Source organism: Arxiozyma heterogenica, assembly GCF_036370985.1.
Source record: "Arxiozyma heterogenica strain weizmannii chromosome Unknown scaffold_16, whole genome shotgun sequence".
In the NCBI taxonomy this organism is placed as follows: Eukaryota; Fungi; Ascomycota; class Saccharomycetes; order Saccharomycetales; family Saccharomycetaceae; genus Arxiozyma; species Arxiozyma heterogenica.
This window is the reverse complement of record NW_027042669.1, coordinates 46,099-68,416: the sequence shown is the minus strand read 5'-3', so window position 1 is coordinate 68,416 and position 22,318 is coordinate 46,099. Positions and strand designations below refer to the sequence as shown.

Genomic DNA, 22,318 nt, shown 5'->3' with positions numbered 1-22,318 from the left:
TTGTTTAAAAATGGTGGAGATAGGCTGTTAGTGTTCTTGGTGATTATCAACCAAGCAGTGTGAAATTGGATGCTACTTAATCATTGAGTATATCCCCTTCTTCTCCCTTTCATATGTAGATACACGTATGGATCTCAACTCTACATTTCACTCTTAGAACAATCTGTAAAGTGTCGCAGAGTCTAAATTTTCGTTTTTTTTTTCATTCTCTCCCCATAGAATTCCATACAAAAGTATTCTAATGTTAATTCATTTTCAGGTAACATAATGTTTAAGAGTATACGATTCAGATATATAGTGTTCTAAATCTTGTTAAGCAGAGGGAAGTGTTGGACTGCACTTACGTATAGAGTGTTGACGACATATTTTCCTAATTTCTGTATATAACTAATACGTCTGTTACAATGAAGAACGAGGAGAAAGAACCACAATTATCACATGAAGAAGGTGCCTCATTAGGGGAACAATTATTGGATGCTAGTAGAAGAAACAATGAGGATTTGTTTGACACTGTGATTGCTACGATCGGTAATGAGGATCAGAATAGATTGTCTAAATTAATTAATGAATCACATGATCCTATGGGAAACACAGCGTTACATCTTTGCTGTCAATATGGGTCGTGGGAAGTCTTGGACAAATTGCTCGATTTAGATGCAGATATAGAGATAGATAACAAGAATAAGAGCAATGGAGATACCCCTTTACATTTGGCAGTCAGATACTCGCTAGAGGAACCTGAACATGGGACTTTTATTGTATCAAATCTTATTGAAGTTGGTGCGGATCCTAGAATCAAAAACAACCATGGTCAAAAGCCAAGTGATTTGATACATGGAGACGAATTGGATGATTTGTTTGATTTATTACAAGGTGCAGAATTGGCTGCTGATAATGGTGGTATGGAAGGTTTGCAAGAGCAAGAAATTGATGTGTCTGACGATAATGATGAGTAATGAGTGAAGATTCCCACTTCTATTCTGTTCTTGCACTTAATGTTTGAATGGTCAGCATATATGGGGGAGGGAATTATGCATATTAGTAGATGTATATATATCTACACACACAAATATATATATATATACGTATTCCTCTTTATATGTCTTTGTTTAATTGACACGTACGTGTATAACAATATTTATGTTTAATGTTAGAACGAAATTTTTGATACACAAAAGAAACTGTTAAGGTAAATACATATATACTATATATACAACAAAACACACACATACATGTGAATAAAAAAACACATACAGTATACACAGATACAATAGTTATATATTGGAAGTGTAAGTGTAAGCCAGTGTAAATTATAAGCATATAATCAAGCTAAACTAAAAAAATAGTGTTCAACAGGAGAAAACATGACAATACGTTTGGCAGACGTTATTGATGATGATGACGATGATTATGAAGAAGATGATGACGTGGTTGGATTGGTTCCTACCAGATCAGCAATGTCTAAAAGAACACCGTCGATTCTGGTTACAGACGCAAGAAGTTCTAAACCAAGATCAACAGCCCCCTTTGCAGGTCATGCGGCAGGAATAAATGTTACTAAAGGTAAAAGAGGCATTGGTAGCCATATAAATGGTAGTAACGTGTCAAATAGTATAGGTGTTGGTAGCCACGTTATTTCTAACAGTTTAAGGACACAACATGGTATTAATAATGGACAATATACGACGGTCAGTAACAGTTATAATCAGAGTAGTAGAAGCTGTTCCAGTAGTTCATCCAGACCTGCTAGTGTGAGTCAAAGGATTACAAGCAGTATTAAGGATAGGTTAAAATACCCTTCAATTAGCAATAGAAGTAATAATGATGGAAATAGAACTAATGGTTCAAAATATGATTTCCGTTTGAAGTCAAAGAGTGCCAATATTCCAGTTGGATCAATATTAACAGTAAATACTGCAAATACAAGATCAAGTTGGGGAAGAGGAAACCCATTTGAAAAAAATAGAGAACGTTATAAGATGAGAAGATCTTCAGGGTCATCCAGATTCAGTGATATCTCGATGGATAATATCTTATTGGATTCATCCCTGGTTCCATCAGGTAGAAGAGAACAACGTGGCTCTCAGTCCTCTTGGGATCGTTTCCCACTGAAAAAGGTGCCATATTCACAAAACCATTATAATAAATATAGAAAATCAATAAACGCATTACCTTCAAGAACTTCTAAGATATCTCAAAAATTGGTTTTAATCCCAGAAGATGCAGAGTTAACGAACTTAACAAATCTCCAAAGAAATGATATTACACCTAATGGATTAACTTTGCATGGCAGTGGTGATATCTTGGATAGACAGAATCATTTTTCTACTAGAGTACAACTATTGAATGGCCATGAATCCTATCGATATAGAGATGGGAAATTGCCCAGGTTAACAGCGTATAACATTGCAGATGGTTTTAATATTAAGTTATTAACAAAATTCTTAAAGCGTACACATGAAGTTAGTCCTAGATTATACGATGATTGTCTTTATGTACCTTATGTGCTACCTTTGTTACCTGGTAAAGATGGTTTTAGGATTAAATCTAATGTATCAAAAAAGATTCATGGTGGGAAAACACTTATTGAAAAGTTGTTGGATACTAGTGAACAAAGGGATCACCATTTCGAATATTACTCTGGTGTTGAGGCTGTTAATGAATTAAACCAAAATGTCAGGAGTTCGTCTTTATATGATAGTACCCTAAACAATACAGAAATTAATGGCCTTAACAATAGCAATGACAAAACCACCACTTCTAATATATCTAATTCGATAAGTGAGAGTCCTATAATTAGTAACAGTAGTAAGATTGATCGTAGAAGTAGTGTAGGTAGTAAGAAAAGTACCGATAATATAGATAATAATATTCGAGCGAGACGAAGCTCAGAGAATGTTACATTAAGGGATAGGGAGCAGAATAGAATGATGGCAAGAGAGCGTATGAATGCTCCTTCAGATGATAATGCATACGAAAATCTTAATAATAATACAATTATGACTAATAACAAGAAAATAAGCACTAATGATGATTCCTTTGATCCTAGTGAACCACAACTGTTTGCTGAAGAGTCTCCTTTGGAACAAGAGATTCGTGAAAGAGAAGAATTGTTGAAAATTACTAGTCCTTTATCAACATCGCCGAATCTCTTGGGAGACTCAATGGGAGGTGTTATATCAGGTAAAAGGGCATCAACCATATTTCACAACCAAAGTGATAGCAAGGGTGTTGATACAAACAAAAATATTGATAGTAATCTGTTAAATGGTATCTCAGAGGCTGAAACAAAAAGATTTATTAATCAAAATATGTACAAACATGCGGAATTATTTATTTTCCACTATGGTGTAATAGTATTTTGGAATTTTACCGAAGATCAAGAAAAGGATTTGCTTGGGGATTTAGCATTTGCGGATGAAAAGAAATTAATAATTAGACCATTAGATGAACCAGATATTGAAACAGAAGAGTTCCATTTTGAGTATGATAAGGACACAAAGAGACCAAGGATTTTTAATGATGTGATCACATTGAGATCCGGGGATCATTTTATTAAATTGACTCTATCTTATGCAATAGCCCAATCCACCAAATTATCTAGATTTGAGTCCAGAATATCACCTATTTTAAATTCTGTTATGAAGTTACCCAAGAGATTGGCTTTACATGGGACTTTAGGTCTGAAAAGAGCACAATTGTTAAAGAAGTCAGGTAAATTGTTTAAATTGAGAGTAGATGTTAACCTCTCATCAAATGTGTTAGATACACCTGATTTTTTTTGGTCTGTAGAACCTAGTTTACATCCATTATATATTGCCATGAGAGAATATCTGGAGATAGACAAAAGAGTCACTGTGGTCAATGATAGATGTAAAGTGTTTCTAGAGTTTTTTGATATCTGTGTGGATTCTGTAGCAGAGAGGAACATTGCGAGAGTCACGTTTTGGTTTATTATAATGATTGTTGTGGGGGTTATCTTTTCAGTTACCGAAGTAATGGTTAGATACAGTATTATTCATAATTAATATTCAATTATATAAATATATTTTTATAAATAGGGAGATCAGTTTGTAAGATTATATGAAGTTTGTGGATTACAAAGTATTGAGAGGAGTGTGTTGTGGTTGTAGCTTTTGTAATCAGAGGGGATGTGTACTATGAAGAAAGAAGGTCTAGATCAAATCAAGAAGACAAAAATAAATGAATAAAAAAATTTGAATTGTACACAATACTGTAATAGACGAAGAATTGTAAATTGAGAGAGAGACTAGCAACAGTTACCTATATGACAAAAAGCCATGCAAATTAGTTCATTATCTGTTGATAAGCGAAGTAATGTGACACAACTGAAAACACCAAAGGAGTTGGGATATTATTCTCGAACTATTGACGATGAAATATTTGTGAATGATGAGAGAAATTTGGCTTATTATTATTTCACAGACGATGAGTTCTATAAAAATCAAAGTATTGATTTGATGGAAGGGCGGAGGCAATTTCAAGATCGTAGTATGGTCATTTCTGATCCATGTTCATTGAAAGGTTTATTAGATACTGTAAGAGAGACTGAAAAAAAATTTAAAAGAAGAATAAAGGCTGATATTATCACATTTCGAGGTATAATACGAAAATTGATAAGCTACGCAATTGAAGATTCAAAGTATGTTGATCCAATTAACTTGCAGATAATACATTTTGATGGTCAGATATTTATTAAGGAAGTGATACAAAATAGTGATTTAAGGAAATATGATTCTAACACGATTCAGACCAGTTATGGGGTAGATTTGGGATCCTTTAGTGGGTACAAATTTGAGACATTGGTTACAATACCGAAGCCATTTAGTTTGGTGGATAGGAACACCATTGAAAAGAGGCCTAGTCAGTTGGTTACTAATGGAAATGAATATGCTACTGTTGTGGGGACAGGAATCGGGTCTAATAAAATTATTCTTGGAGCTGAGATTGATGCAATATATGATTTTGAACCTAGTATAGATGAGGATGATAGTAAACTCACACATTATATTGAATTGAAATGCACAAGACAGATTCAAAGTGAAAGAGATTGTTTAAATTTTGAAAAGAAAATGTTTAGGACTTGGTTACAGTGTTTTTTGGTGGGGATTCCTCATGTAATTTACGGCTTTCGTGATGATCAGTATCAACTGAAAACCATTGAAGAGTATCGAACTGAAGAGATCCCCACTTTGGTGAGTTCCTCAATGAGACAACAATTTAATGATTCTATTAAATGGTATGGATGTCTTATAGATTGGTTGAAAAGCACTATATCAGATCATAGTAAAGGAAAAGAAATTAGTTGTTATAGGTTAACTAGTGGTGTGAAAGAATTAATATTAGAGTGTATTGCTGTCGACACGAAAGAGTATGAAGAAATGATAAACAATCCTAATTTTATTGATCCAGAGTTTAAAGAATGGAGACAGTCTTTGAAATTTTAAAATGTATGCTCTAGCAAGTAAGTTATGAAATAATAATTGTCTATTCATATTACACATATACATCAAAAAAAAGAAAAGAAAAGTTGGTAATACAGGAAAGGTTCAAAGCTGATTGTCTATCTTCCTTGAACTATATCAACTATAAAGAAAATAGGAGAATAAATGTTAGATTTATCCATTCATCAGCAAAAGATCTATCATTAAGTAACTAATTAGATACATATATGTACATATGTATGTATGCAGGCATGTTCCTTCTTTTAAACAAAGACAAAGGGAAAGGACAACAATGTTATGTGTTGTTATTATTATTATAGTAAACTACTTTATAAGATCCAAAGATAGTATTTGTGACCATAACGATGGAACACACAGTTATTAATACAAACAGTAAAGATCTCAATGTGATAGTTTCAATGAAAGTGTTAACTACCTCAGCTAAAGTCTGTACCCACAACTTAGCTGACTGAAAAGACCGTTTATTATTAAGCGAATATTGTTCAATACAATGTGACCATTCTTGGCATTTATATCGCAGTTTCGGTGGAATCGCCTCATTAGATAGAAAACATTTATTGTTTTTGTAATCTAATTCACACCGTCTCCATTGATTCATAGAATCTAACTCCAGTTCCATTAATTTCCATTCAACGTCTAAGGAGATTAAGTGAACGAATTTATACAAGATAAATAAAATTGCTAGGGTAATAATTATATTAAATATGATCTTGATGTATTGGTTTAACGGTTCTGGCTCATACCAATATCTAGAATGTGGGAGTGAAGTCACTACATTTTTCTCATCAGCGAAAGATTTATCATTATTTTTATTATTGTTATTACCATTAAGTCTATTTCCAAAGGACTTCCCAAAAGGTACCAAACTAGTCTTCATGAACAGTTATGTTATGGTTTTCCAACTACAGTATCCCAATACCTGTGTGCTGCAGCCTGTAGAGCAGTCTCTTGGGGTTTCAATCAGAATCGAAACACATCTCATCTTATTGGAACCTTCGTTGAAGTTCTCTCTCATTTGCTCTTCTCCCGATTTATTTTTGTTCTATTTCTGCCTTAATTTTTGTTATTATGTGTTTTTCTTTTTTTTTTTTGGGGGGGGGGGGGTTTGCCTTGCTTTCTTCTCGTAGTGATGAAAGGAACAAATGAAAATCGAAGAAAAGAAGTGATTTATATAGAGGAACTGAAGATAGGGAGTCAATCTAAGACGCTACACTCTCTTCTTCCCCCTTCTTCTCTAATACTTCTTACATCTCGCATCTTGTACATTCTTCTGACCGCTTTCTCGAATGGTTGCAATCAGATACGTGATATGAAATTAAGAGAACTATTAGTCTATACCAAAAACTGTATTTCTCGTATTTTAAAGACACATCCTACAACTAAACTATCTTTAACAACAACAGCAACAACAACAACCTCACTAAAAACAACTCCTAAGATTATTTTGCAAGACACAATGAAACCCACTTCTGTTAGATTAGCTACTCATTATAAACCAAGTATCAAATTTGTTGGTACAAGACATCCAGTGATACATAAATCAACAATCGAGGGCAAACTAAAACCTCACCCGTGTAGTCCTAGTGGTGTTTTACCCGGAACTACAGACTGTGTTCCAATTCAAGAATTTTTAAAGAAGCAATTGCCATTTGTCGTTAAGCCATATATGGCTGCTGTGCAACAGATCAAAGGTCCGTATTCCTTTGTTTCGAGACCTCTGGAGCCAAATGAAGTAGATTCTGTTTTCAAATTGCCTCCTGAGTATCAATTTAAACCTATTGAAATGGATGAGTGTGAGGTTATCAACGGTGGTGGTGCATTGTAAACAACTGATTAGAATATTATGCATTTGTATGTATATATATATATTTCAGTTGCACCACAATTTCCTCTTCCTCCTCTCTTTCTCCCTGTATATCTTGAATAAGCAAAAATATAAGAGAGGAAAGAAAATGTATACTTATATATTCTAAACAGTGATAACATTCGTTTGTGACATGTATTGACATTATTCATACATATATATATCAGATTTAAGTAATGAATGTGCAAAAACAAAAAACACAAATTAACATTATGAAAAATGTCAAAATTGGTTTATAAATTATGTCTTTTTTTAATAGAGATAGTAGAGATTTGTTTGTACATATTTATATATATATATATTTAGTATTGTTCGATTACATTACAGTGAATTGATCAGTCTTCAATGAAGTGATAACATCGTATGGTAATGAAGTAGTACCGTCTAGGCTGTCAATGACTTCTCCAACGGAGACTCCTATTAAACTTGTCTTATCAGCGATACTTAGATCAGTGTTATTATGATGGAATGTAACGGAAATTGGGAATAAAGCGTCTTCAAATTCGGCATCCACGACGAAATTGATAACTCCTTGAGAACCAGCTTCGATCCTAGAAACTTTAATAACGATACCTTCTTCATCATTAATGGATGTAATTTCAGCGCCACATTCATTTGATTCCTCATTCAATTGAACATCGACCTTGGTTGGTAGCACAGGGACAACGAAGTACAAATCTTCCAAGGACTCAATTTTATCATTATTGATTTCGAACTCGATGGTGACATCAAATATGTTTGTATCATTTTCTGAAACCCAGGTATTTACAGATAGTGGTAAAGTTGGTAAGTTGTTGTTGTTGTTGTTGTTATCACTTGTGATGTTTTTCTTCCATCTTAGTACACTACGGCTTTGATCATTAGCTGGGAATGCCTTTTTTTCTTTATCCTTTAAAGAAATTATACCTTGTGATAAGAAAGCACCTTTATCAATATTTGGATGAGTTTCAAACTTGTAAGAACGATCCTTTAAGATGTTTAAAGGTGGAGAGACTAATTTCAGTTGTGCATGTGAATATTCTTCATTATTTATTCTTAAATCTAAGGAACCTTTTAATTCATAGTTCTGTAAGTCACCATCACGGGTAAGTTGAGCTTGAATGGACTCCTTTAGTGTGACTAAGATACCGTTATTTTCAACATGTAGTTCTGTCTCTGGTCTAGTGGCACTGACATTTGAAGGGGTGGAAGATGAGCGGTAGTTGCCCATTCCTGAGGCTGATGGTTTGTGAATATTTCTTGATTGAGACAATTTCATACCACCGATGCGGTTAGTGACATTTTCAGTAGGGGATGAAATTTGTGTTTGGAACTGTTGTTGTTGTTGTTGTTGTTGAGAATTAACGTAAGATTGTTGAGCTGCTGGAGAAGCATGACTGTAGTAGCTGTTCAACGCGTTTGCCACATTTGGATCATTGCTACCGACAAAGGATTGGCCAGGATAATCTAACCCACCGAATTGCTTTCTTTCCTGTTCTCTTCTTGCAATTTCTTTAGCGCGACGTTTTCTTTCCTCATTAGCTTCGATTTCTTTATTTTTTTCGATGATTTCCTGGATCCTCTCTTCGTGAGATTCCATTGCTAAATAAGTGGAAATCTGTTGAGTGGTCAAATTTTCTTTGTAGCCCCCATTGATGATAATTTCATCGAATATGGTGATGATATCGAAGGATAAATCAAAGATTTCCCATTCACTGATATTGCCGTTGGAGTAATTCAAGTAGTTGATGATGGAATCGTTCATAAGATCTAGTGTTTTCAGGTCCTGGATAATGTTGGATTGTCGATTAGTGATTAAAATGATGTAGAAATCGTCCAATGGCTTATAAATGTACCTGATATGGCCATCCTCGATAAAATTATGGTTTTTGGAACCCTTTGAGACTAAGTTTTGAAAGTTCGATAGTAACTCCAACATTCTGTCCTTTGAAATGTCATGGAATTGACGGGATACGATTGGGTTCCCTTGGACGGTGGTGATAGATGCAGCCAAAACAACCATTTTTTTTTCTTTTTTGTTTTTTGACAGAGAGGGGGGGGGGGATGTGTGTGTGTGTGGGGGGGGAGAATATTACTATTATTTCAAAGAATAGAGATTGGGTTATAATGCAATAATCTATCCTTTATCAGTTTGTTGATCATTTACTTTACTGTATAGTTTCTTGAAAACTGTAATTTTTTTGTTTTTTTCATTTTTCCTCCAAAATTTAAAAGTCCAAAACACACAAAAAAAGAAAAAGCAGTTTTGAAGAAACTGAAAAGAGAAGACACAATTCTGGAAGGTAGGGTTTTCGTCAACAATGACGCACCGATTAGGGTTGTACGACGGGGAAAGAAAAAAAAAAAAAAAAAAAACAGGCCGCACAAAGAAGAGGGCAAAGATAAAGATTCGTAGAAGAAGCGAATTGCTTCTTTTTCCGCTCCCCCCTCCCTTTTCTAAACGGGATTTACTCGCTGTGGGTGTTCAAGCATTCGATTTCTTCGGAAAGTAGCGGTGTGGTGAGGTTACAGTTGGAGGTGTTGGGGACTCTTTCTCTTATAACAAGATTTCATGAAGATCGACAAAGATCATCCAAATACAGAGCCACAGATTACAGAACTACACATATACTCTAGTCTACATCCTTTAACTTTCTCCATACACACATACATACATACACCAGTCCTTATCATCTCTTTTTATCATCTCTTTTTTTTTTTCTTCTTCTTCTTCTGTGGTCCATTAGCAATCTTCATTGTTTATACCGCCATAGCTTCATCTTTTCTTCTTTTCTTTCTCACTTCTGCACAATTTGCGATTTTAGCCGCCCAGACTCTCGAAATCCACAAGCGTTTTCTCCTGCTATTGTTCTTTAATTTCCTTCTTGTTATGGCGATTCGTCAAAGACGACATGACTTTTTCTTCTGGAACTTTTCCCACGGGTTTTAAAGTCCTACGTAAAATGAAAATAGAGAAAGATAGAGGAAGATAGATGAAGGAACATAAGAGCTTAATTGTGTTTTTTAGTTCAACTCTACAGAGAAACAAAGTCGGTTTTTAAGTACTTAAAGATACACAGTAACCTTTTGTTGTTGTTGTTGTTGTTGTTTTTTCTTATTTTTTTTCCTTTTTTTTTTTTAATATCTTCTTCTATAGAAATAAATAAATCCAGAGAATTACTGAAAATGTCTGATACTGAAACAGAATTAATCTCACGTTCGTTATGTGGAATTGTAGATATAGGTACAAATGGCATTAGATTCTCCATATCTTCTAAATCCTCGCACCATGCAAGGATAATGCCTTGTGTCTTTAAAGATAGGCTAGGTATCTCTTTATATGAAATCCAGTTCCCTTACAAGGACTCGCTGGAGCAGATTCCAATCCCCAATGATATCATCTCAGAGATTGTCAACGCAATGAAAAGATTTAAATTGATCTGTGAAGATTTCGGTGTCTCTGAGGAAAGCGTTAGAGTCATTGCCACTGAAGCCACACGGATTGCCATAAACAAAGACCAATTTATTACTGCAATTTGGAAGGGCACCGGCTGGAACGTGGAAGTGTTAACCCCAGAAGAAGAGACAAGGATCACCACATATAGTCTTGTGGCCTCTTTCAACGACGTCAATGGACTTTATTTGGATTTGACTGGTGGATCTGTGCAATTATCCTGGGTTAAATGTAACTTAAATGGCTCAGGCGAAATCGAGTATTGTCATAATCCAATCACTTTGCCGTATGGTGCAAGTGTGATCACTAAGAGGCTACGTTTAGAAAACAAAATTACCTTGTTCAATGAAATTAAATCTAGTTTTATAAAACAGATAAATGAAAATTGGGAGATCCCACGGGATATGATGGATATGGCTGCAAAAAATGGTGGAATCGATCTTTGGATGCGTGGTGGTGGTTTGCGAAGTTTGGGACATCTTTTATTGTCTCAGAATAAAGATTATCCAATTCAAACTATTATCAACGGTACTTCGGTCCCATTCCAAGAATTAGAATCCATGACTGATTATCTGTTTTTAAAGGGTAAATTACCATCTCCGCCATTGGGCAAAACTACAAAAAGGGTCTTCAAAGTATCAGAGAAAAGAGCTTTACAACTACCTGCAGTGTCAGTGTTGATGACAGCATTGTTCGATGTTCTTCCAAAGATTAAAACAGTTTATTTCAGTGAAGGTGGGGTTAGAGAGGGTACGCTTTATTCCTATCTTCCAAGGGACATCAGATCTCAAAACCCTGTAGTGGTAGCATCAAGACCTTATGCCCCATTACTATCCAATAAGTATCTAGACTTGTTGATGACCGCTATCCCTAAGAACAAAGTGCCATCTATTGTAGTGGACTTGATCGCACCTGCGTTATGTAATTTAGCATTTGTTCACGCTTCATATCCTAAGGAATTACAACCTACCGCAGCATTACATGTCGCTACCACGGGTATAATATCAGGATGCCATGGCATATCACATTTGATTCGTGCATTAATTGGGATTGCACTTTGTAATAGATGGGGTGGCAACATTCCAGAGACAGAGGAATTGTATATGCAAAGTTTGGAGAATTTGGTGTTGAATGACTCTAATAGAATGCAAGCCAGGAGAATAGTATGGTGGACAAAGTATATTGGTACTATAATGTATGTGATCTGTGGTGTCCATCCAGGTGGGAATATTAGAGATAATGTTTTCGATTTCCAAGTCATTGGAAATAACTGTAGATTAAAATCCACCACCAAGAAAATGAAGGAGCTATTAATCGATGAGGCATTGCTGGATAGTTCAGCAGGTACACACAACGAATCGTTACCAAAAGAATTAGCATTAAGTGAGTCTATAGGAACAAACAAAGAACAAAATGATGATTATATACCTCCATTGACCCAAACAAAGACACTATCCACCGATGGCAATGAACATTATCCAACAGAATATGAGGTGTTAGTGAATATAGGCAAAGATGATTTGAAGACAAGTGCGTCTGTCCGTGCCAGAATCATCACGTTACAGAAGAAGATAAGAAAACTGTCGCGTGGGAACATTGAAAGAGTCAAAGTTCATGTGCAGGTTAAAGAGGATTGAATGTGGAGAATGTCAAGCATATATATAAGGATGCATGTACATATGCACGTGTTACTAAACAATGAGAGGAGAAGGAGCGAGCGATGGGATTACAAGAACATCACGTACATATTCTATATAAGACGATACATTATAAAAAACATTGGAGATGTGTAGATACACACACAGACAACAACATGGTTCATTGGTTCATTTCAATTATTGGAATTGTATCTTGTAGTTTTTGTTTTGTGGAGGTTGAGAAAAGATTCTTTGGGACTCACAGATTTTGCTTTGTTTCAGGGTAACACCATCGGTTGCGTATTTTATTTTTTTTTTTTTTTTTTTTTTTATTTTTTTCTTTCTTAGTTTCTGTTGGTCCGAATAAAAAGAGAAGAGGTGTGAAAAGTGGAAGAAAAGGATCACTTTTGTACATGTGTGATGTGTCTTATCAGCATTTTATCATCCATTTATAGTCATGTTACAAGGAAACCATAGAAAGTGATTCTATTCTTGTGTTAATTAGTTGTTTTTTTTTTTTATTATTTTTTTTCGCTTTTAATCCTGTTTTATATATTTTAAGGCCAGCATAATACTGTTTACATCTAACCGAAAAATGTCCTCCATTGCTCTTCCAGATTTGGTTAAAAGTCTATCAGTGGCGTTCAATAATAAAGAATACGAAAATTGTGAAAAGCTTTTGGGTCCAATTAAAGTAGAATTGATTAAACATAAACTTTTAATCCCTAACCTTCAAGGCTCCACTAACCTGACTCAAGACTATATCAACGATCTAAATATCACAAAACAGATTCTTGAAATAGGTGCATTGACGTCCATCTATCTATCCAAATTCGAAATATATCAGAACTATTTTGCACAACTTAGACAATTTTACTTCAATGATATCCAGGCATTAAATAACTCAAACAACAAATCCAAGTTGATCTCTCTGTATCTATTGATCCTTCTATCTCAAGGTGATGTAACTAGGTTCCACTCTGAATTGGAATATTTGGATAAACGGATCAAAAATTTAGAAGATGACGAGCTGTTGTCGTATCCAATCAAAGTGGACAGGTGGTTAATGGAAGGTTCTTATCAAAAAGCATGGGACCTATTGGAAGCTGGGTCTGCTGTCCCTGAATTAGATGTTTTCTCCAAAACTTTGATGGATGCTATTAGAGAGGAAATCGCAGTGAATACTGAATTAGCATATACTAGTTTGCCATTGATTAATGTTAAAACTCTTTTATTTTTCAGCACTGAAAAACAAGCAGAGCATTTTGCCCTGGAGAAAGGCTGGACTATAAATAATTCAATAGTTTATTTCCCTAACAAGGAACAATTAGATGGTATTGATAATGAAGACAATGAAGAAGAAGAAGAAGAAGAAGAAGCAATTACTGAAAACCTGACAAAGGTGGATAATAAATTGATACAACTGAATTTGATAAAGAAAACAATGAACTATGCCATTAACCTTGAAACAATTGTATAGTTATTTTATATATGTATATATTTAAATACAAGTATATAATAATGACGGTACTATTTATAATTGCTTATGGGTAGTGGTTGTTAGTCCAAATATACTTATTATTCTTTTTTATTTTTCTTCTTTCTGTCTTTTTTGATTATTAGGAAGAGGTTTCAAGTTTGTATTTGTAAATCCCATTCAACGATTGAAGGAGACGCAACAAACATCCAAAATATACATATATATATATATATATACACTTACGTACGATTGTACGTATATACAGAAAAACAATCAAAAAAGTTTATGAAATATTGGGAATTGTTGTATTTATTACTATTCATTACATCATTATAAACTAATATATAAAACATAAATCTACAATATTGTTCATTTCATACCTACAGAAAGACCAGCAGATAATCTTTGTTCAGTCAAAGCAGCAATGACAGCGGCACCAGCACCGGAACCATCTTCAGCATCGACAATAATGATTGGGTATTTCTTTGGATCAGTTTCCTTCCAGCCGTAGATATCCTTCAAAGCTTGGTGAGCCTTTTCCTTGAAGTTTGGATATCTTTGCCAAACAGAACCATCAGCAGCAATGTGACCAGTTTCGTAACCTCTCTTTTGACAGATAGCAGCAATACCACAGACAGATAATCTAGCAGCTCTAGTACCGATAGCTTCACAGATACGTCTTATGATCTTACGCTCTTGAACAGTGGTTTTAAGACCTAAGTCCTTTTGTAATAATTCTTCGGTGTTTTCTAGGTTTTCGAATGGATCTTCCTCGATTCTAGCTGGGTAAGAAGTATCCATGATGTATGGCCTCTTCAATTTGGTTAAGTCTTGGTTCTTTAAGATAAGACCTTGGTCATACAAATCTAGCATGGCTAATCTCAACAATTCACCTAAGTAGTAACCGGAGGTCATCTTTTCGAAGGTTTGTTGGCCTGGTCTTGGTGATTCTTCATCGATCTGGATATCGTATTTGGTTCTTGGCAAAGCGACATGTTCGTTATCGAAGGAACCGTATTCACAGTTAATGGCCATAGCGGATTCTGGTGGAATATCGTCGGCCAACTTACCCTCTAACTTTGGAATATCCTTGACGACATCGTAGTAAGCACCATTGACACCGGTACCGAAGATGACACCCATCTTAGTCTCTGGATCACTGTATAAGGAGGCGACCAAAGTACCAGTGGTATCGTTAATCAAAGCAACAACCTCAACTGGGACGTCCAATTTAGCCATGGATGCGTTCAATAAAGCAACGACATCGTGGCCTTCGACGTTTGGAATGTCGAAACCTTTAGTCCATCTTTGCAAGATACCGACATTGATTCTGTCTTGAGATGCAGGGTAGGAGAAGGTAAAACCCAATGGCAACTTGTTTTTGATTTGACCGTGGTAGATTTCTTCGACGAAGTCCTTCAAACATTGAGCGATAAAATCAAACAATTCGTCACGGTTCTTGGTGGTTCTGATGTGGCTTGGCAATTTGTACTTGGATTGAGTGGTGTCGAAGGTGCAATCACCACCTAACTTGACCAAGACGACTCTTAAGTTTGTACCACCCAGGTCAATAGCAAGGTAGTCACCCTTTTCTTTACCGGTTGGGTAATCGACAACCCAACCTGGGATCATAGGAATGTTCCCACCCTCTTTGGAGTTACCTTTGTTCAATTCAGAGATGAAATGCTTGACAATGGCATTTAATTTTTCAGTCTTGACAGTGAAGGCCTCCTCGATGGCAGCGGAGGCTTGGATCAATTCTTGTGGGACATCGATCATAGAACCCTTTCTTGCAGGTGGTTTTTTTGGACCTAAGTGAACCATTCTGTGTTTTCTTTTATTATTCTTATGATTATTGCTAAGCTGAAGCTGAATTAGTATCCTATATTTATAAACCGATACTGATTTGTCTTGCTGGCTTTTTCTGTATGCACAAGGGGAGAAGAGAAGGGAAAGGAAGAGAGAGGGAAATGGAAAAGGGAGAAAAGAAAGGGACAACGAAAAAGGATGAGAGGACCGGGGATCAGATCGTCGTGTTCGAGAAAGAAAAACTCGACTATTTATATCGATTGGAAGACAGATTGAAGATCGCAGGCAACGTAGTGTGTTCTGTTTGTTTTCTGTTTGTTTGCGTTCCTTCGAGAACTGCCCTTATTTTTTGTTTTTTACCCCTCACTGTGTTGCTTTCCTTTCCTTTTCCATTCTCTTTTTCCCCTTTTGCCCTCCTGTGTCGATTTTTACCCCTCTCTCGACTTCCACTAAACAAAATAACACAAAAAAATCAGTTGATGTTAGTTACTATATTTATTTTCTCTTTTCTATTGTGTTTGTTCTATTGTGCTTTTTCTTTTGTGCTTTTTCTTTTGTGCTTTTTCTTTTGTTGACAAACTTTCTTGAAAAAAAGTAAACAAAACTGGAAAAAAGAAAACAGAGAACTATTGTTGTTGTTATTGTTCTTGGAAAACCGCACTATTGCTTATAATAAATTCTGGGGTAAACAAAAACCAAAAACGATGAAAGTAAAATAAAAATAAAAGAAAACAGCACAATACAATACAATATAATACAATCAAAAAATCAGACCATATGAGATTTTAATCTTCTTCTTTGTCGCTTTCGCCTCCCCCTTTTCCTTCCTCCTTTTTCCGTCTCTTCAGATAATGAAGCTGTACCTCAATTTCCGTTTTGGGATATATCTGTCAGATCCCTTTCTGTATATGTTTTCTTTCTTTCTTTTTTTTTGATTTTCCAATCTTAGATTTATCTTCCCTTTTCCCTTCAGTTTCCTTCTTTTCCCTTGTCGTTGATAAAAAAAAGAAGAAATTACAAGTTGTCTTTTCACTTCTATTTACCATTACTTAGTTTTATTAAAGATCAAATGTTTTAACCCCGCGTTCTTGAAAATTTAATAGGGGGGTTAATTTTTGCTTTTTAGAAATGGACAAAAAAGCGGATTTTTAACAATAGACGGAAGAGAAAAACAACAGAATAAAAAAATAAAAAAATTAGGACTTTTTTCTCTTTTTCCCCCCTCCCCGCTTTTATTTTTATGTTTTTCTTTTGTGTCCCAATCTAAAGTTGGAAAAGTCGTAGTTTTCGGGCAAAATAATAATAATAACAATAATGATAATAAACATTAAAATTATGGACAGTTAGTTGAGACGAATGGTTGGTTAATTATTCTTCAGGGCCTGTACTTTTTTTTTTTATTTTTTTAGTTTTTTAAAAAAAAAAAAACTTTTCTATTTTGGGTACTTTCCTTGTTTCGTCTATAATAATTTAATTTCTTAATTCTAAATATAATAGTTGATGGTTTTGTTTTGTTTTGTTCTTTTTCCTACCCCATAATGTTACAGGAGTAGGTGATGTACTTATTGTTGTTGTTATTATTATTAATGTTGAAGTACTGGTAATTATTGATTGATTGGAAGCAAGGTATTCTGGATGATTTCTTTATAGATTTATAGATTTACAGAAAACTGTGTAAAATAAACGAACTTATAAATTATTAACTTCGAAATGATCATTGATAATTGTAGAAACTTCAAAAAAAAATTAGCATATGCATGCATCTCTAGATTTTACTTTTTACTGATTTATTTACTCGGTATCATCATCGAAGTGAAGCAAAAGCGAGAGGAAAGGGGATATTTATCTTGGAGTGTTTTCAAAGAAAGAAAACAACATAATTCAATTTTTTTTTCTTTACTTTTTGTTTTTTTCTTACTTTACTTGTGGAAACTTATGCAATATTTTTTATATTTTAATAGGAGCATTAAGTAATATATAGGCATCTGTATATGTGTCTGGTTTTTATATAGGCTCATTCGTGTATTGATATGCAATTTTGTTAGTGTGTTTGTCACTTTTATCAAAGGATTCATTTGTATTCTTCTGATATATACATTTCTTCTTCTTCCTCGTTCTTCTTCTTTTTCTTTTCTGTCCGTATTAGTTGTTGATATATAAGTGTTAAACATTGCTTAAACCTATACAATAATGATTCTTCATATTTGTCAGTGAAAACTTTTTTTTTTACATGAAAATAGTGTCTATATTCAAATTGTATATACAGACATAGGTGATCTCTAAGCTCACATTGTCGTGAAGGGACTTAACTTAACGTTATTAAATTATTTCTGTACTCTGTAGTTCTAAATATAATAACATAATGAGGGGTTCTCCTTGTTCTAAAGTAAGTCTTCTAGCTCTTAATTCAAAATTACTACTTCTTTTTGGTTCCAGGGGCGAAATCTTACAATGGCCTATTTTATAGTCTATACCCTATGTTTTACTGGGTACCATGTTGTATGTAACTTTTTTTTTTCTTTTTAACTTTAGCAAAAAAAAATTTTTACTCCACTGTGTTACAATAAATATCATGAACATATCTACAATAGTCTTCATAACAAAAGTCTTTAGACAAATAGACTAATAAACATTTTGTTCAAAAAAATCATCTTTTTTTTATTTGTATATATTCTTGCTTCAACAAATATCTATACAGTCAGATTTTGTCAAAAGGGGCTAGAATGGCAAAGATTGTTTGAAGAAGAAATTTAGTAAAAGTATCATTACTTTCTTATTTTTTAATTATCTTAACATACATTTCAATTTAAAAATTCAACATATTATAGTTTGTATTTGTATTTTATGCAACGTTATTATTTCTCCAAATTGTATAAGAATATCCTTATAGATTTTCTTCTCTTTCAAAATCTCATATATGTATATATATATATGTGTGTGTGTGTATGAGCATTAAATACCGTTTAGAGATCGTTGTAACCACCCAGTAGCGTGTCCTTTCACTTCTTCTATTTACATCTCTGCATAATCACCGATCTTCTAATATGTTTATCGTCTCATTAGCTTTCTTCATTCCATTGTCAATCCCATTTAAAATATATTTATATAAACATGCATGACTAAAAATTTATCTATTTCTTGTTAGTCTCTATTTATTACCATACTTTTTCCTCTAAAGCTAGAATTTACGAATTCTCATCGATTCCATGAACTTGTTCCTCCAAAATCGTTCTTACTGTGTTAGATATTTTTATGATTTTTAAATTTAAGTTATTTTTAATTTTGAGTGCTGGAATTTCCTTAATATCCATCTTCAACTTCCAAAACTCTAACTTTAAAATCCTTATTGTGTGAATAGGTGCTTGGATTAGTGCATATTAAACTGTACTTTGTTCCTGTATTACTACGACTGTCATTATTATAATTCATATTATTACAAAGCAATATCTTTGTTAGTGTTTGATTAATATATTCACTACTTGGAATTATAGCAATTTAGTTGTTGTTTTTGACTATGGTATAGCATCAGTAGTCAAAGATGGAGATATGAAATGGTTAAGATTAAGTGGATCCAATATACTAGTAAGTCTACCTTTAGAGTTGGCATTTGTGATCGTAGCAGCAGGTATCACTTATGTATCAGTGGAATCAATCATTTTTAGGATATCATTTAATGATGTCGTAGATATATTAGAATTATTGATAATTCTATCATCAGTTGATAGAGGTTCATTCGTACTGTCATTATGAAAAGGTAGAATACTATTTATTACTAATAATGGCTGTTGTGTTCGATTATTTGTGTGAAAATTTTTTTCCATTTTTTGATTTCATTTGAGTTTAAAACAAAATTGTTGTTTCCACAAATATATTTCCTAAAAGGGACAAAATAGGAACATTGTAGGATGTGTAATCCAGGGACAGAGTTTAACATATTTGGAACTTGCTATGGAACTTTTATCATTATTATTACTTACAAACTTAATATAGTGTAAGGGTTATCTCAAGTAATATACTAAAATATGGATATTAATTGTATATATAGACACTTACAAATCATATAATTGGTTGATTCTAACTATTAGATAGATTAGTCTTGGATGTTCGTCTTGTTATTCTATTCGATTAACCTGTTAGATAGATTACAAATATTAATGCTGATAATTACCTCTGGCACTATCTCTCAAGAATCAATGGTCTCTTATGTAAGCTTCTTAATAATTCGCCACCAATGTCTATCCGACGATCATATGTTCGTTCGAGCACACTCACAACCTTGGGCCCAGAGTTTCAGTTGTTCCGAGTTCTTCGCTTCGATATTAGACATTACCCGTAGATTACGTATTTTAGGATTTCCAGTTAGAGCTCCTTACATAGAGGTTGCATTTACATTTTGATTATTGGAACTTATATTTGTAAATAGGTAAGTAACTGGTGCAGTAACCAGGGCATTACTATTATTCTTGATATTATTGTTATAATGATTGTCAGTACTGTTGTTAGATGCTTTTATTTGACTATTCTGTGATAGCTATGATGAAGAATCATTTGTAATTGATATTAATACATGAAAAATGAATTGTTTTTCTTTAGATATTTCCAAATGATCTTTTTTTCGATATTCTTGTCTCTTTTGTTCAATTATTTTATTTTGTTCTAGTTCATATGAAATATTGTTAATTACTATTTTTAACTTTTGTAAAACCTTTTTTTTGTATATTAAATAAATTTTTATCACTTTAAGGAATTGTTCTTTCATGGCAATTTTTGTCATCTGATTCACTCTTTAAAACATATGTAAATGATTGGATGAAAATTCCATACTGGCAGTAAATAGCACTGATAAAGAATTGCTGTTTGTCTATAAAAGCTTTTTAATTTTTTCCTGAACGTTTATATGAGAAGAAAGCATGGATAATCTTGATTTATTTACTCCATTACCGATCAAATTGTTGTTCGGTCCAATAATTGGGTTATTTGGATCTAATTCAGCTTTACCTGTTGTATTTATTTGATAAATATTGAGCAAATTAATGTTATTTATTGTTTTAACTATATTAAAAGTTGTGATAGTCAAATTTCCATGAAAAGTATTGTTTGTTTGATTATGCAATATATTCATATGGACTTGTGGAAAATTGATTGTTGTATTTTTTCATCTATTAAAAATTTCCGTTGAGATTGATTATTGACAATGAATTATTAGATGAATTTAGTTGGCTCATGTTCTGTAAACTATTGATAGTAGTGGTTTAAATAGCATTCAAGATCGCATTACAGTCAAAATTATTAGTAACAATAACTATATCGTTGTCGATACCGTTATTGTTTTCACCACTTCAATAGTTGTTCAAAATTTGAATCTACCAAACACTTTTAAGTTTGTTAGATAGTGGCTTCTTTGGAAAGATATTGGTAAATCCTATATTTAGTGATGAAAGACAGAGAACCATGTCTTTTGTATTGCCCAATTCATAGGGGGACTGTTTCTTATGTCTCTTCTTATCAATATTGGCTCATACAATAACATTATCTATTTTAATAGGTCTTTATCTTATGCTATTTGAGGCATCAATATTTTGGGATTCTGAATACTATATTTTTCCTGGTCATTTCTTTTCAGAAAATCAGATAATACATCATAACAGTTGACATATAAAATTTCATAAAGATGCGAAATGTATAAGCAGTAGTAATTGATAAAAAATATCAAGAAGTCAACAGAGAATAACCAAGAATAAACAAGAATAGGAAATTATATATATATATATTATGTGTTACTTAATTATATTAGTGTAGTAATATTCTAATATTATGTCTTATATTCGATCAAGTGAATTATTGTTAACACTACTATTACTGAAATGACTATTATTAGAGGCTGTAATAGATGAAAGCCTATTACGAGGGATACACTCTTCTAAATAATTAAAATAGATAGATATTCTCTAGTCTTTTTTCCATATACGCTATATAAACTATACTCCACATAAAGAATAACATAGACAAACATACATAGTCTTATACTTATATAAATAAGAAAAAATAAGACAGCCGATATCGATTTAAGAAGTTAAAAGGGTTCATTATAATGATAGCAGGATTTCATCCTGAAATACTGTAATACCCCTGATATTATTGTTTAGGGTTTGTTTAGAAAAATGAGGGTTGACGATATTTTCCTACACTTTCCTTTTTGCAAAATTTTACAAACACATATAAAAACAGGAGTAACCAACATAAGTACAAGAGAGCAACCAAGAAGAAGAACGAACAACAAATAAGACGAAGAAGAAAAAGGAACCAAGGATTAATTAAGTAGAGATATATAGTACATAAGTGTATACTATCAGGTTACCTTAGATTAGGGATATAGATATATAGATATATAGGAATATTACATCTAGAGATATAGAAAGAGTCTATATCTTATATCTATCCAAGTGGAAATATTATTGAGATTTTAATAAGAACTACTGTTATCAGAAACACATAACCTCAGGGTTATTATAGTTATTACAATTACAAAAACAAAGTGGACGAGTCCGGAATCGAACCGAAGACCTCTCCCATGCTAAGGGAGCGCGCTACCAACTACGCCACACGCCC

General features: G+C 33.4%; 10 protein-coding genes and 1 non-coding gene across 11 annotated transcripts; 7 read left to right on the top strand and 4 right to left on the bottom strand.

Moving 5' to 3' along the window:
• Window positions 1–404: 404 nt before the first annotated feature.
• Window positions 405–956, top strand: ANK1 (ankyrin repeat-containing protein ANK1; the record flags this gene model as incomplete). Its single annotated transcript, XM_064857815.1, has 1 exon — window positions 405–956. The coding sequence occupies one exon, from the start codon at window positions 405–407 to the stop codon at window positions 954–956; it is 552 nt and encodes a 183-aa protein (XP_064715175.1).
• Window positions 957–1,364: 408 nt separating this feature from the next.
• On the top strand, window positions 1,365–4,028 carry RMD8 (Rmd8p; the record flags this gene model as incomplete). Its single annotated transcript, XM_064857814.1, has 1 exon — window positions 1,365–4,028. The coding sequence occupies one exon, from the start codon at window positions 1,365–1,367 to the stop codon at window positions 4,026–4,028; it is 2,664 nt and encodes an 887-aa protein (XP_064715174.1).
• Window positions 4,029–4,301: 273 nt separating this feature from the next.
• PWA37_001171 (DXO/RAI1 family decapping nuclease) lies at window positions 4,302–5,468 on the top strand (the record flags this gene model as incomplete). The annotated part of the gene is made up of 1 exon (XM_064857813.1): window positions 4,302–5,468. The coding sequence occupies one exon, from the start codon at window positions 4,302–4,304 to the stop codon at window positions 5,466–5,468; it is 1,167 nt and encodes a 388-aa protein (XP_064715173.1).
• Window positions 5,469–5,760: 292 nt separating this feature from the next.
• BRR6 (Brr6p) lies at window positions 5,761–6,363 on the bottom strand (the record flags this gene model as incomplete). The annotated part of the gene is made up of 1 exon (XM_064857812.1): window positions 5,761–6,363. One exon carries the CDS (start codon window positions 6,361–6,363, stop codon window positions 5,761–5,763), a length of 603 nt encoding a protein of 200 aa, XP_064715172.1.
• Window positions 6,364–6,615: 252 nt separating this feature from the next.
• KGD4 (alpha-ketoglutarate dehydrogenase subunit KGD4) lies at window positions 6,616–7,311 on the top strand (the record flags this gene model as incomplete). The annotated part of the gene is made up of 1 exon (XM_064857811.1): window positions 6,616–7,311. One exon carries the CDS (start codon window positions 6,616–6,618, stop codon window positions 7,309–7,311), a length of 696 nt encoding a protein of 231 aa, XP_064715171.1.
• Window positions 7,312–7,666: 355 nt separating this feature from the next.
• On the bottom strand, window positions 7,667–9,352 carry RET2 (coatomer subunit delta; the record flags this gene model as incomplete). Its single annotated transcript, XM_064857810.1, has 1 exon — window positions 7,667–9,352. The coding sequence occupies one exon, from the start codon at window positions 9,350–9,352 to the stop codon at window positions 7,667–7,669; it is 1,686 nt and encodes a 561-aa protein (XP_064715170.1).
• A 1,163-nt stretch (window positions 9,353–10,515) lies between these two features.
• RTG2 (Rtg2p) lies at window positions 10,516–12,420 on the top strand (the record flags this gene model as incomplete). The annotated part of the gene is made up of 1 exon (XM_064857809.1): window positions 10,516–12,420. The coding sequence occupies one exon, from the start codon at window positions 10,516–10,518 to the stop codon at window positions 12,418–12,420; it is 1,905 nt and encodes a 634-aa protein (XP_064715169.1).
• A 595-nt stretch (window positions 12,421–13,015) lies between these two features.
• On the top strand, window positions 13,016–13,900 carry RPN12 (proteasome regulatory particle lid subunit RPN12; the record flags this gene model as incomplete). The annotated part of the gene is made up of 1 exon (XM_064857808.1): window positions 13,016–13,900. One exon carries the CDS (start codon window positions 13,016–13,018, stop codon window positions 13,898–13,900), a length of 885 nt encoding a protein of 294 aa, XP_064715168.1.
• Window positions 13,901–14,269: 369 nt separating this feature from the next.
• PWA37_001165 (uncharacterized protein) lies at window positions 14,270–15,724 on the bottom strand (the record flags this gene model as incomplete). The annotated part of the gene is made up of 1 exon (XM_064857807.1): window positions 14,270–15,724. The coding sequence occupies one exon, from the start codon at window positions 15,722–15,724 to the stop codon at window positions 14,270–14,272; it is 1,455 nt and encodes a 484-aa protein (XP_064715167.1).
• A 104-nt stretch (window positions 15,725–15,828) lies between these two features.
• On the top strand, window positions 15,829–16,284 carry PWA37_001164 (uncharacterized protein; the record flags this gene model as incomplete). The annotated part of the gene is made up of 1 exon (XM_064857806.1): window positions 15,829–16,284. One exon carries the CDS (start codon window positions 15,829–15,831, stop codon window positions 16,282–16,284), a length of 456 nt encoding a protein of 151 aa, XP_064715166.1.
• A 5,960-nt stretch (window positions 16,285–22,244) lies between these two features.
• Window positions 22,245–22,318, bottom strand: PWA37_001163. Its single transcript has one exon. It is a non-coding gene; the product is annotated as a tRNA-Ala (tRNA).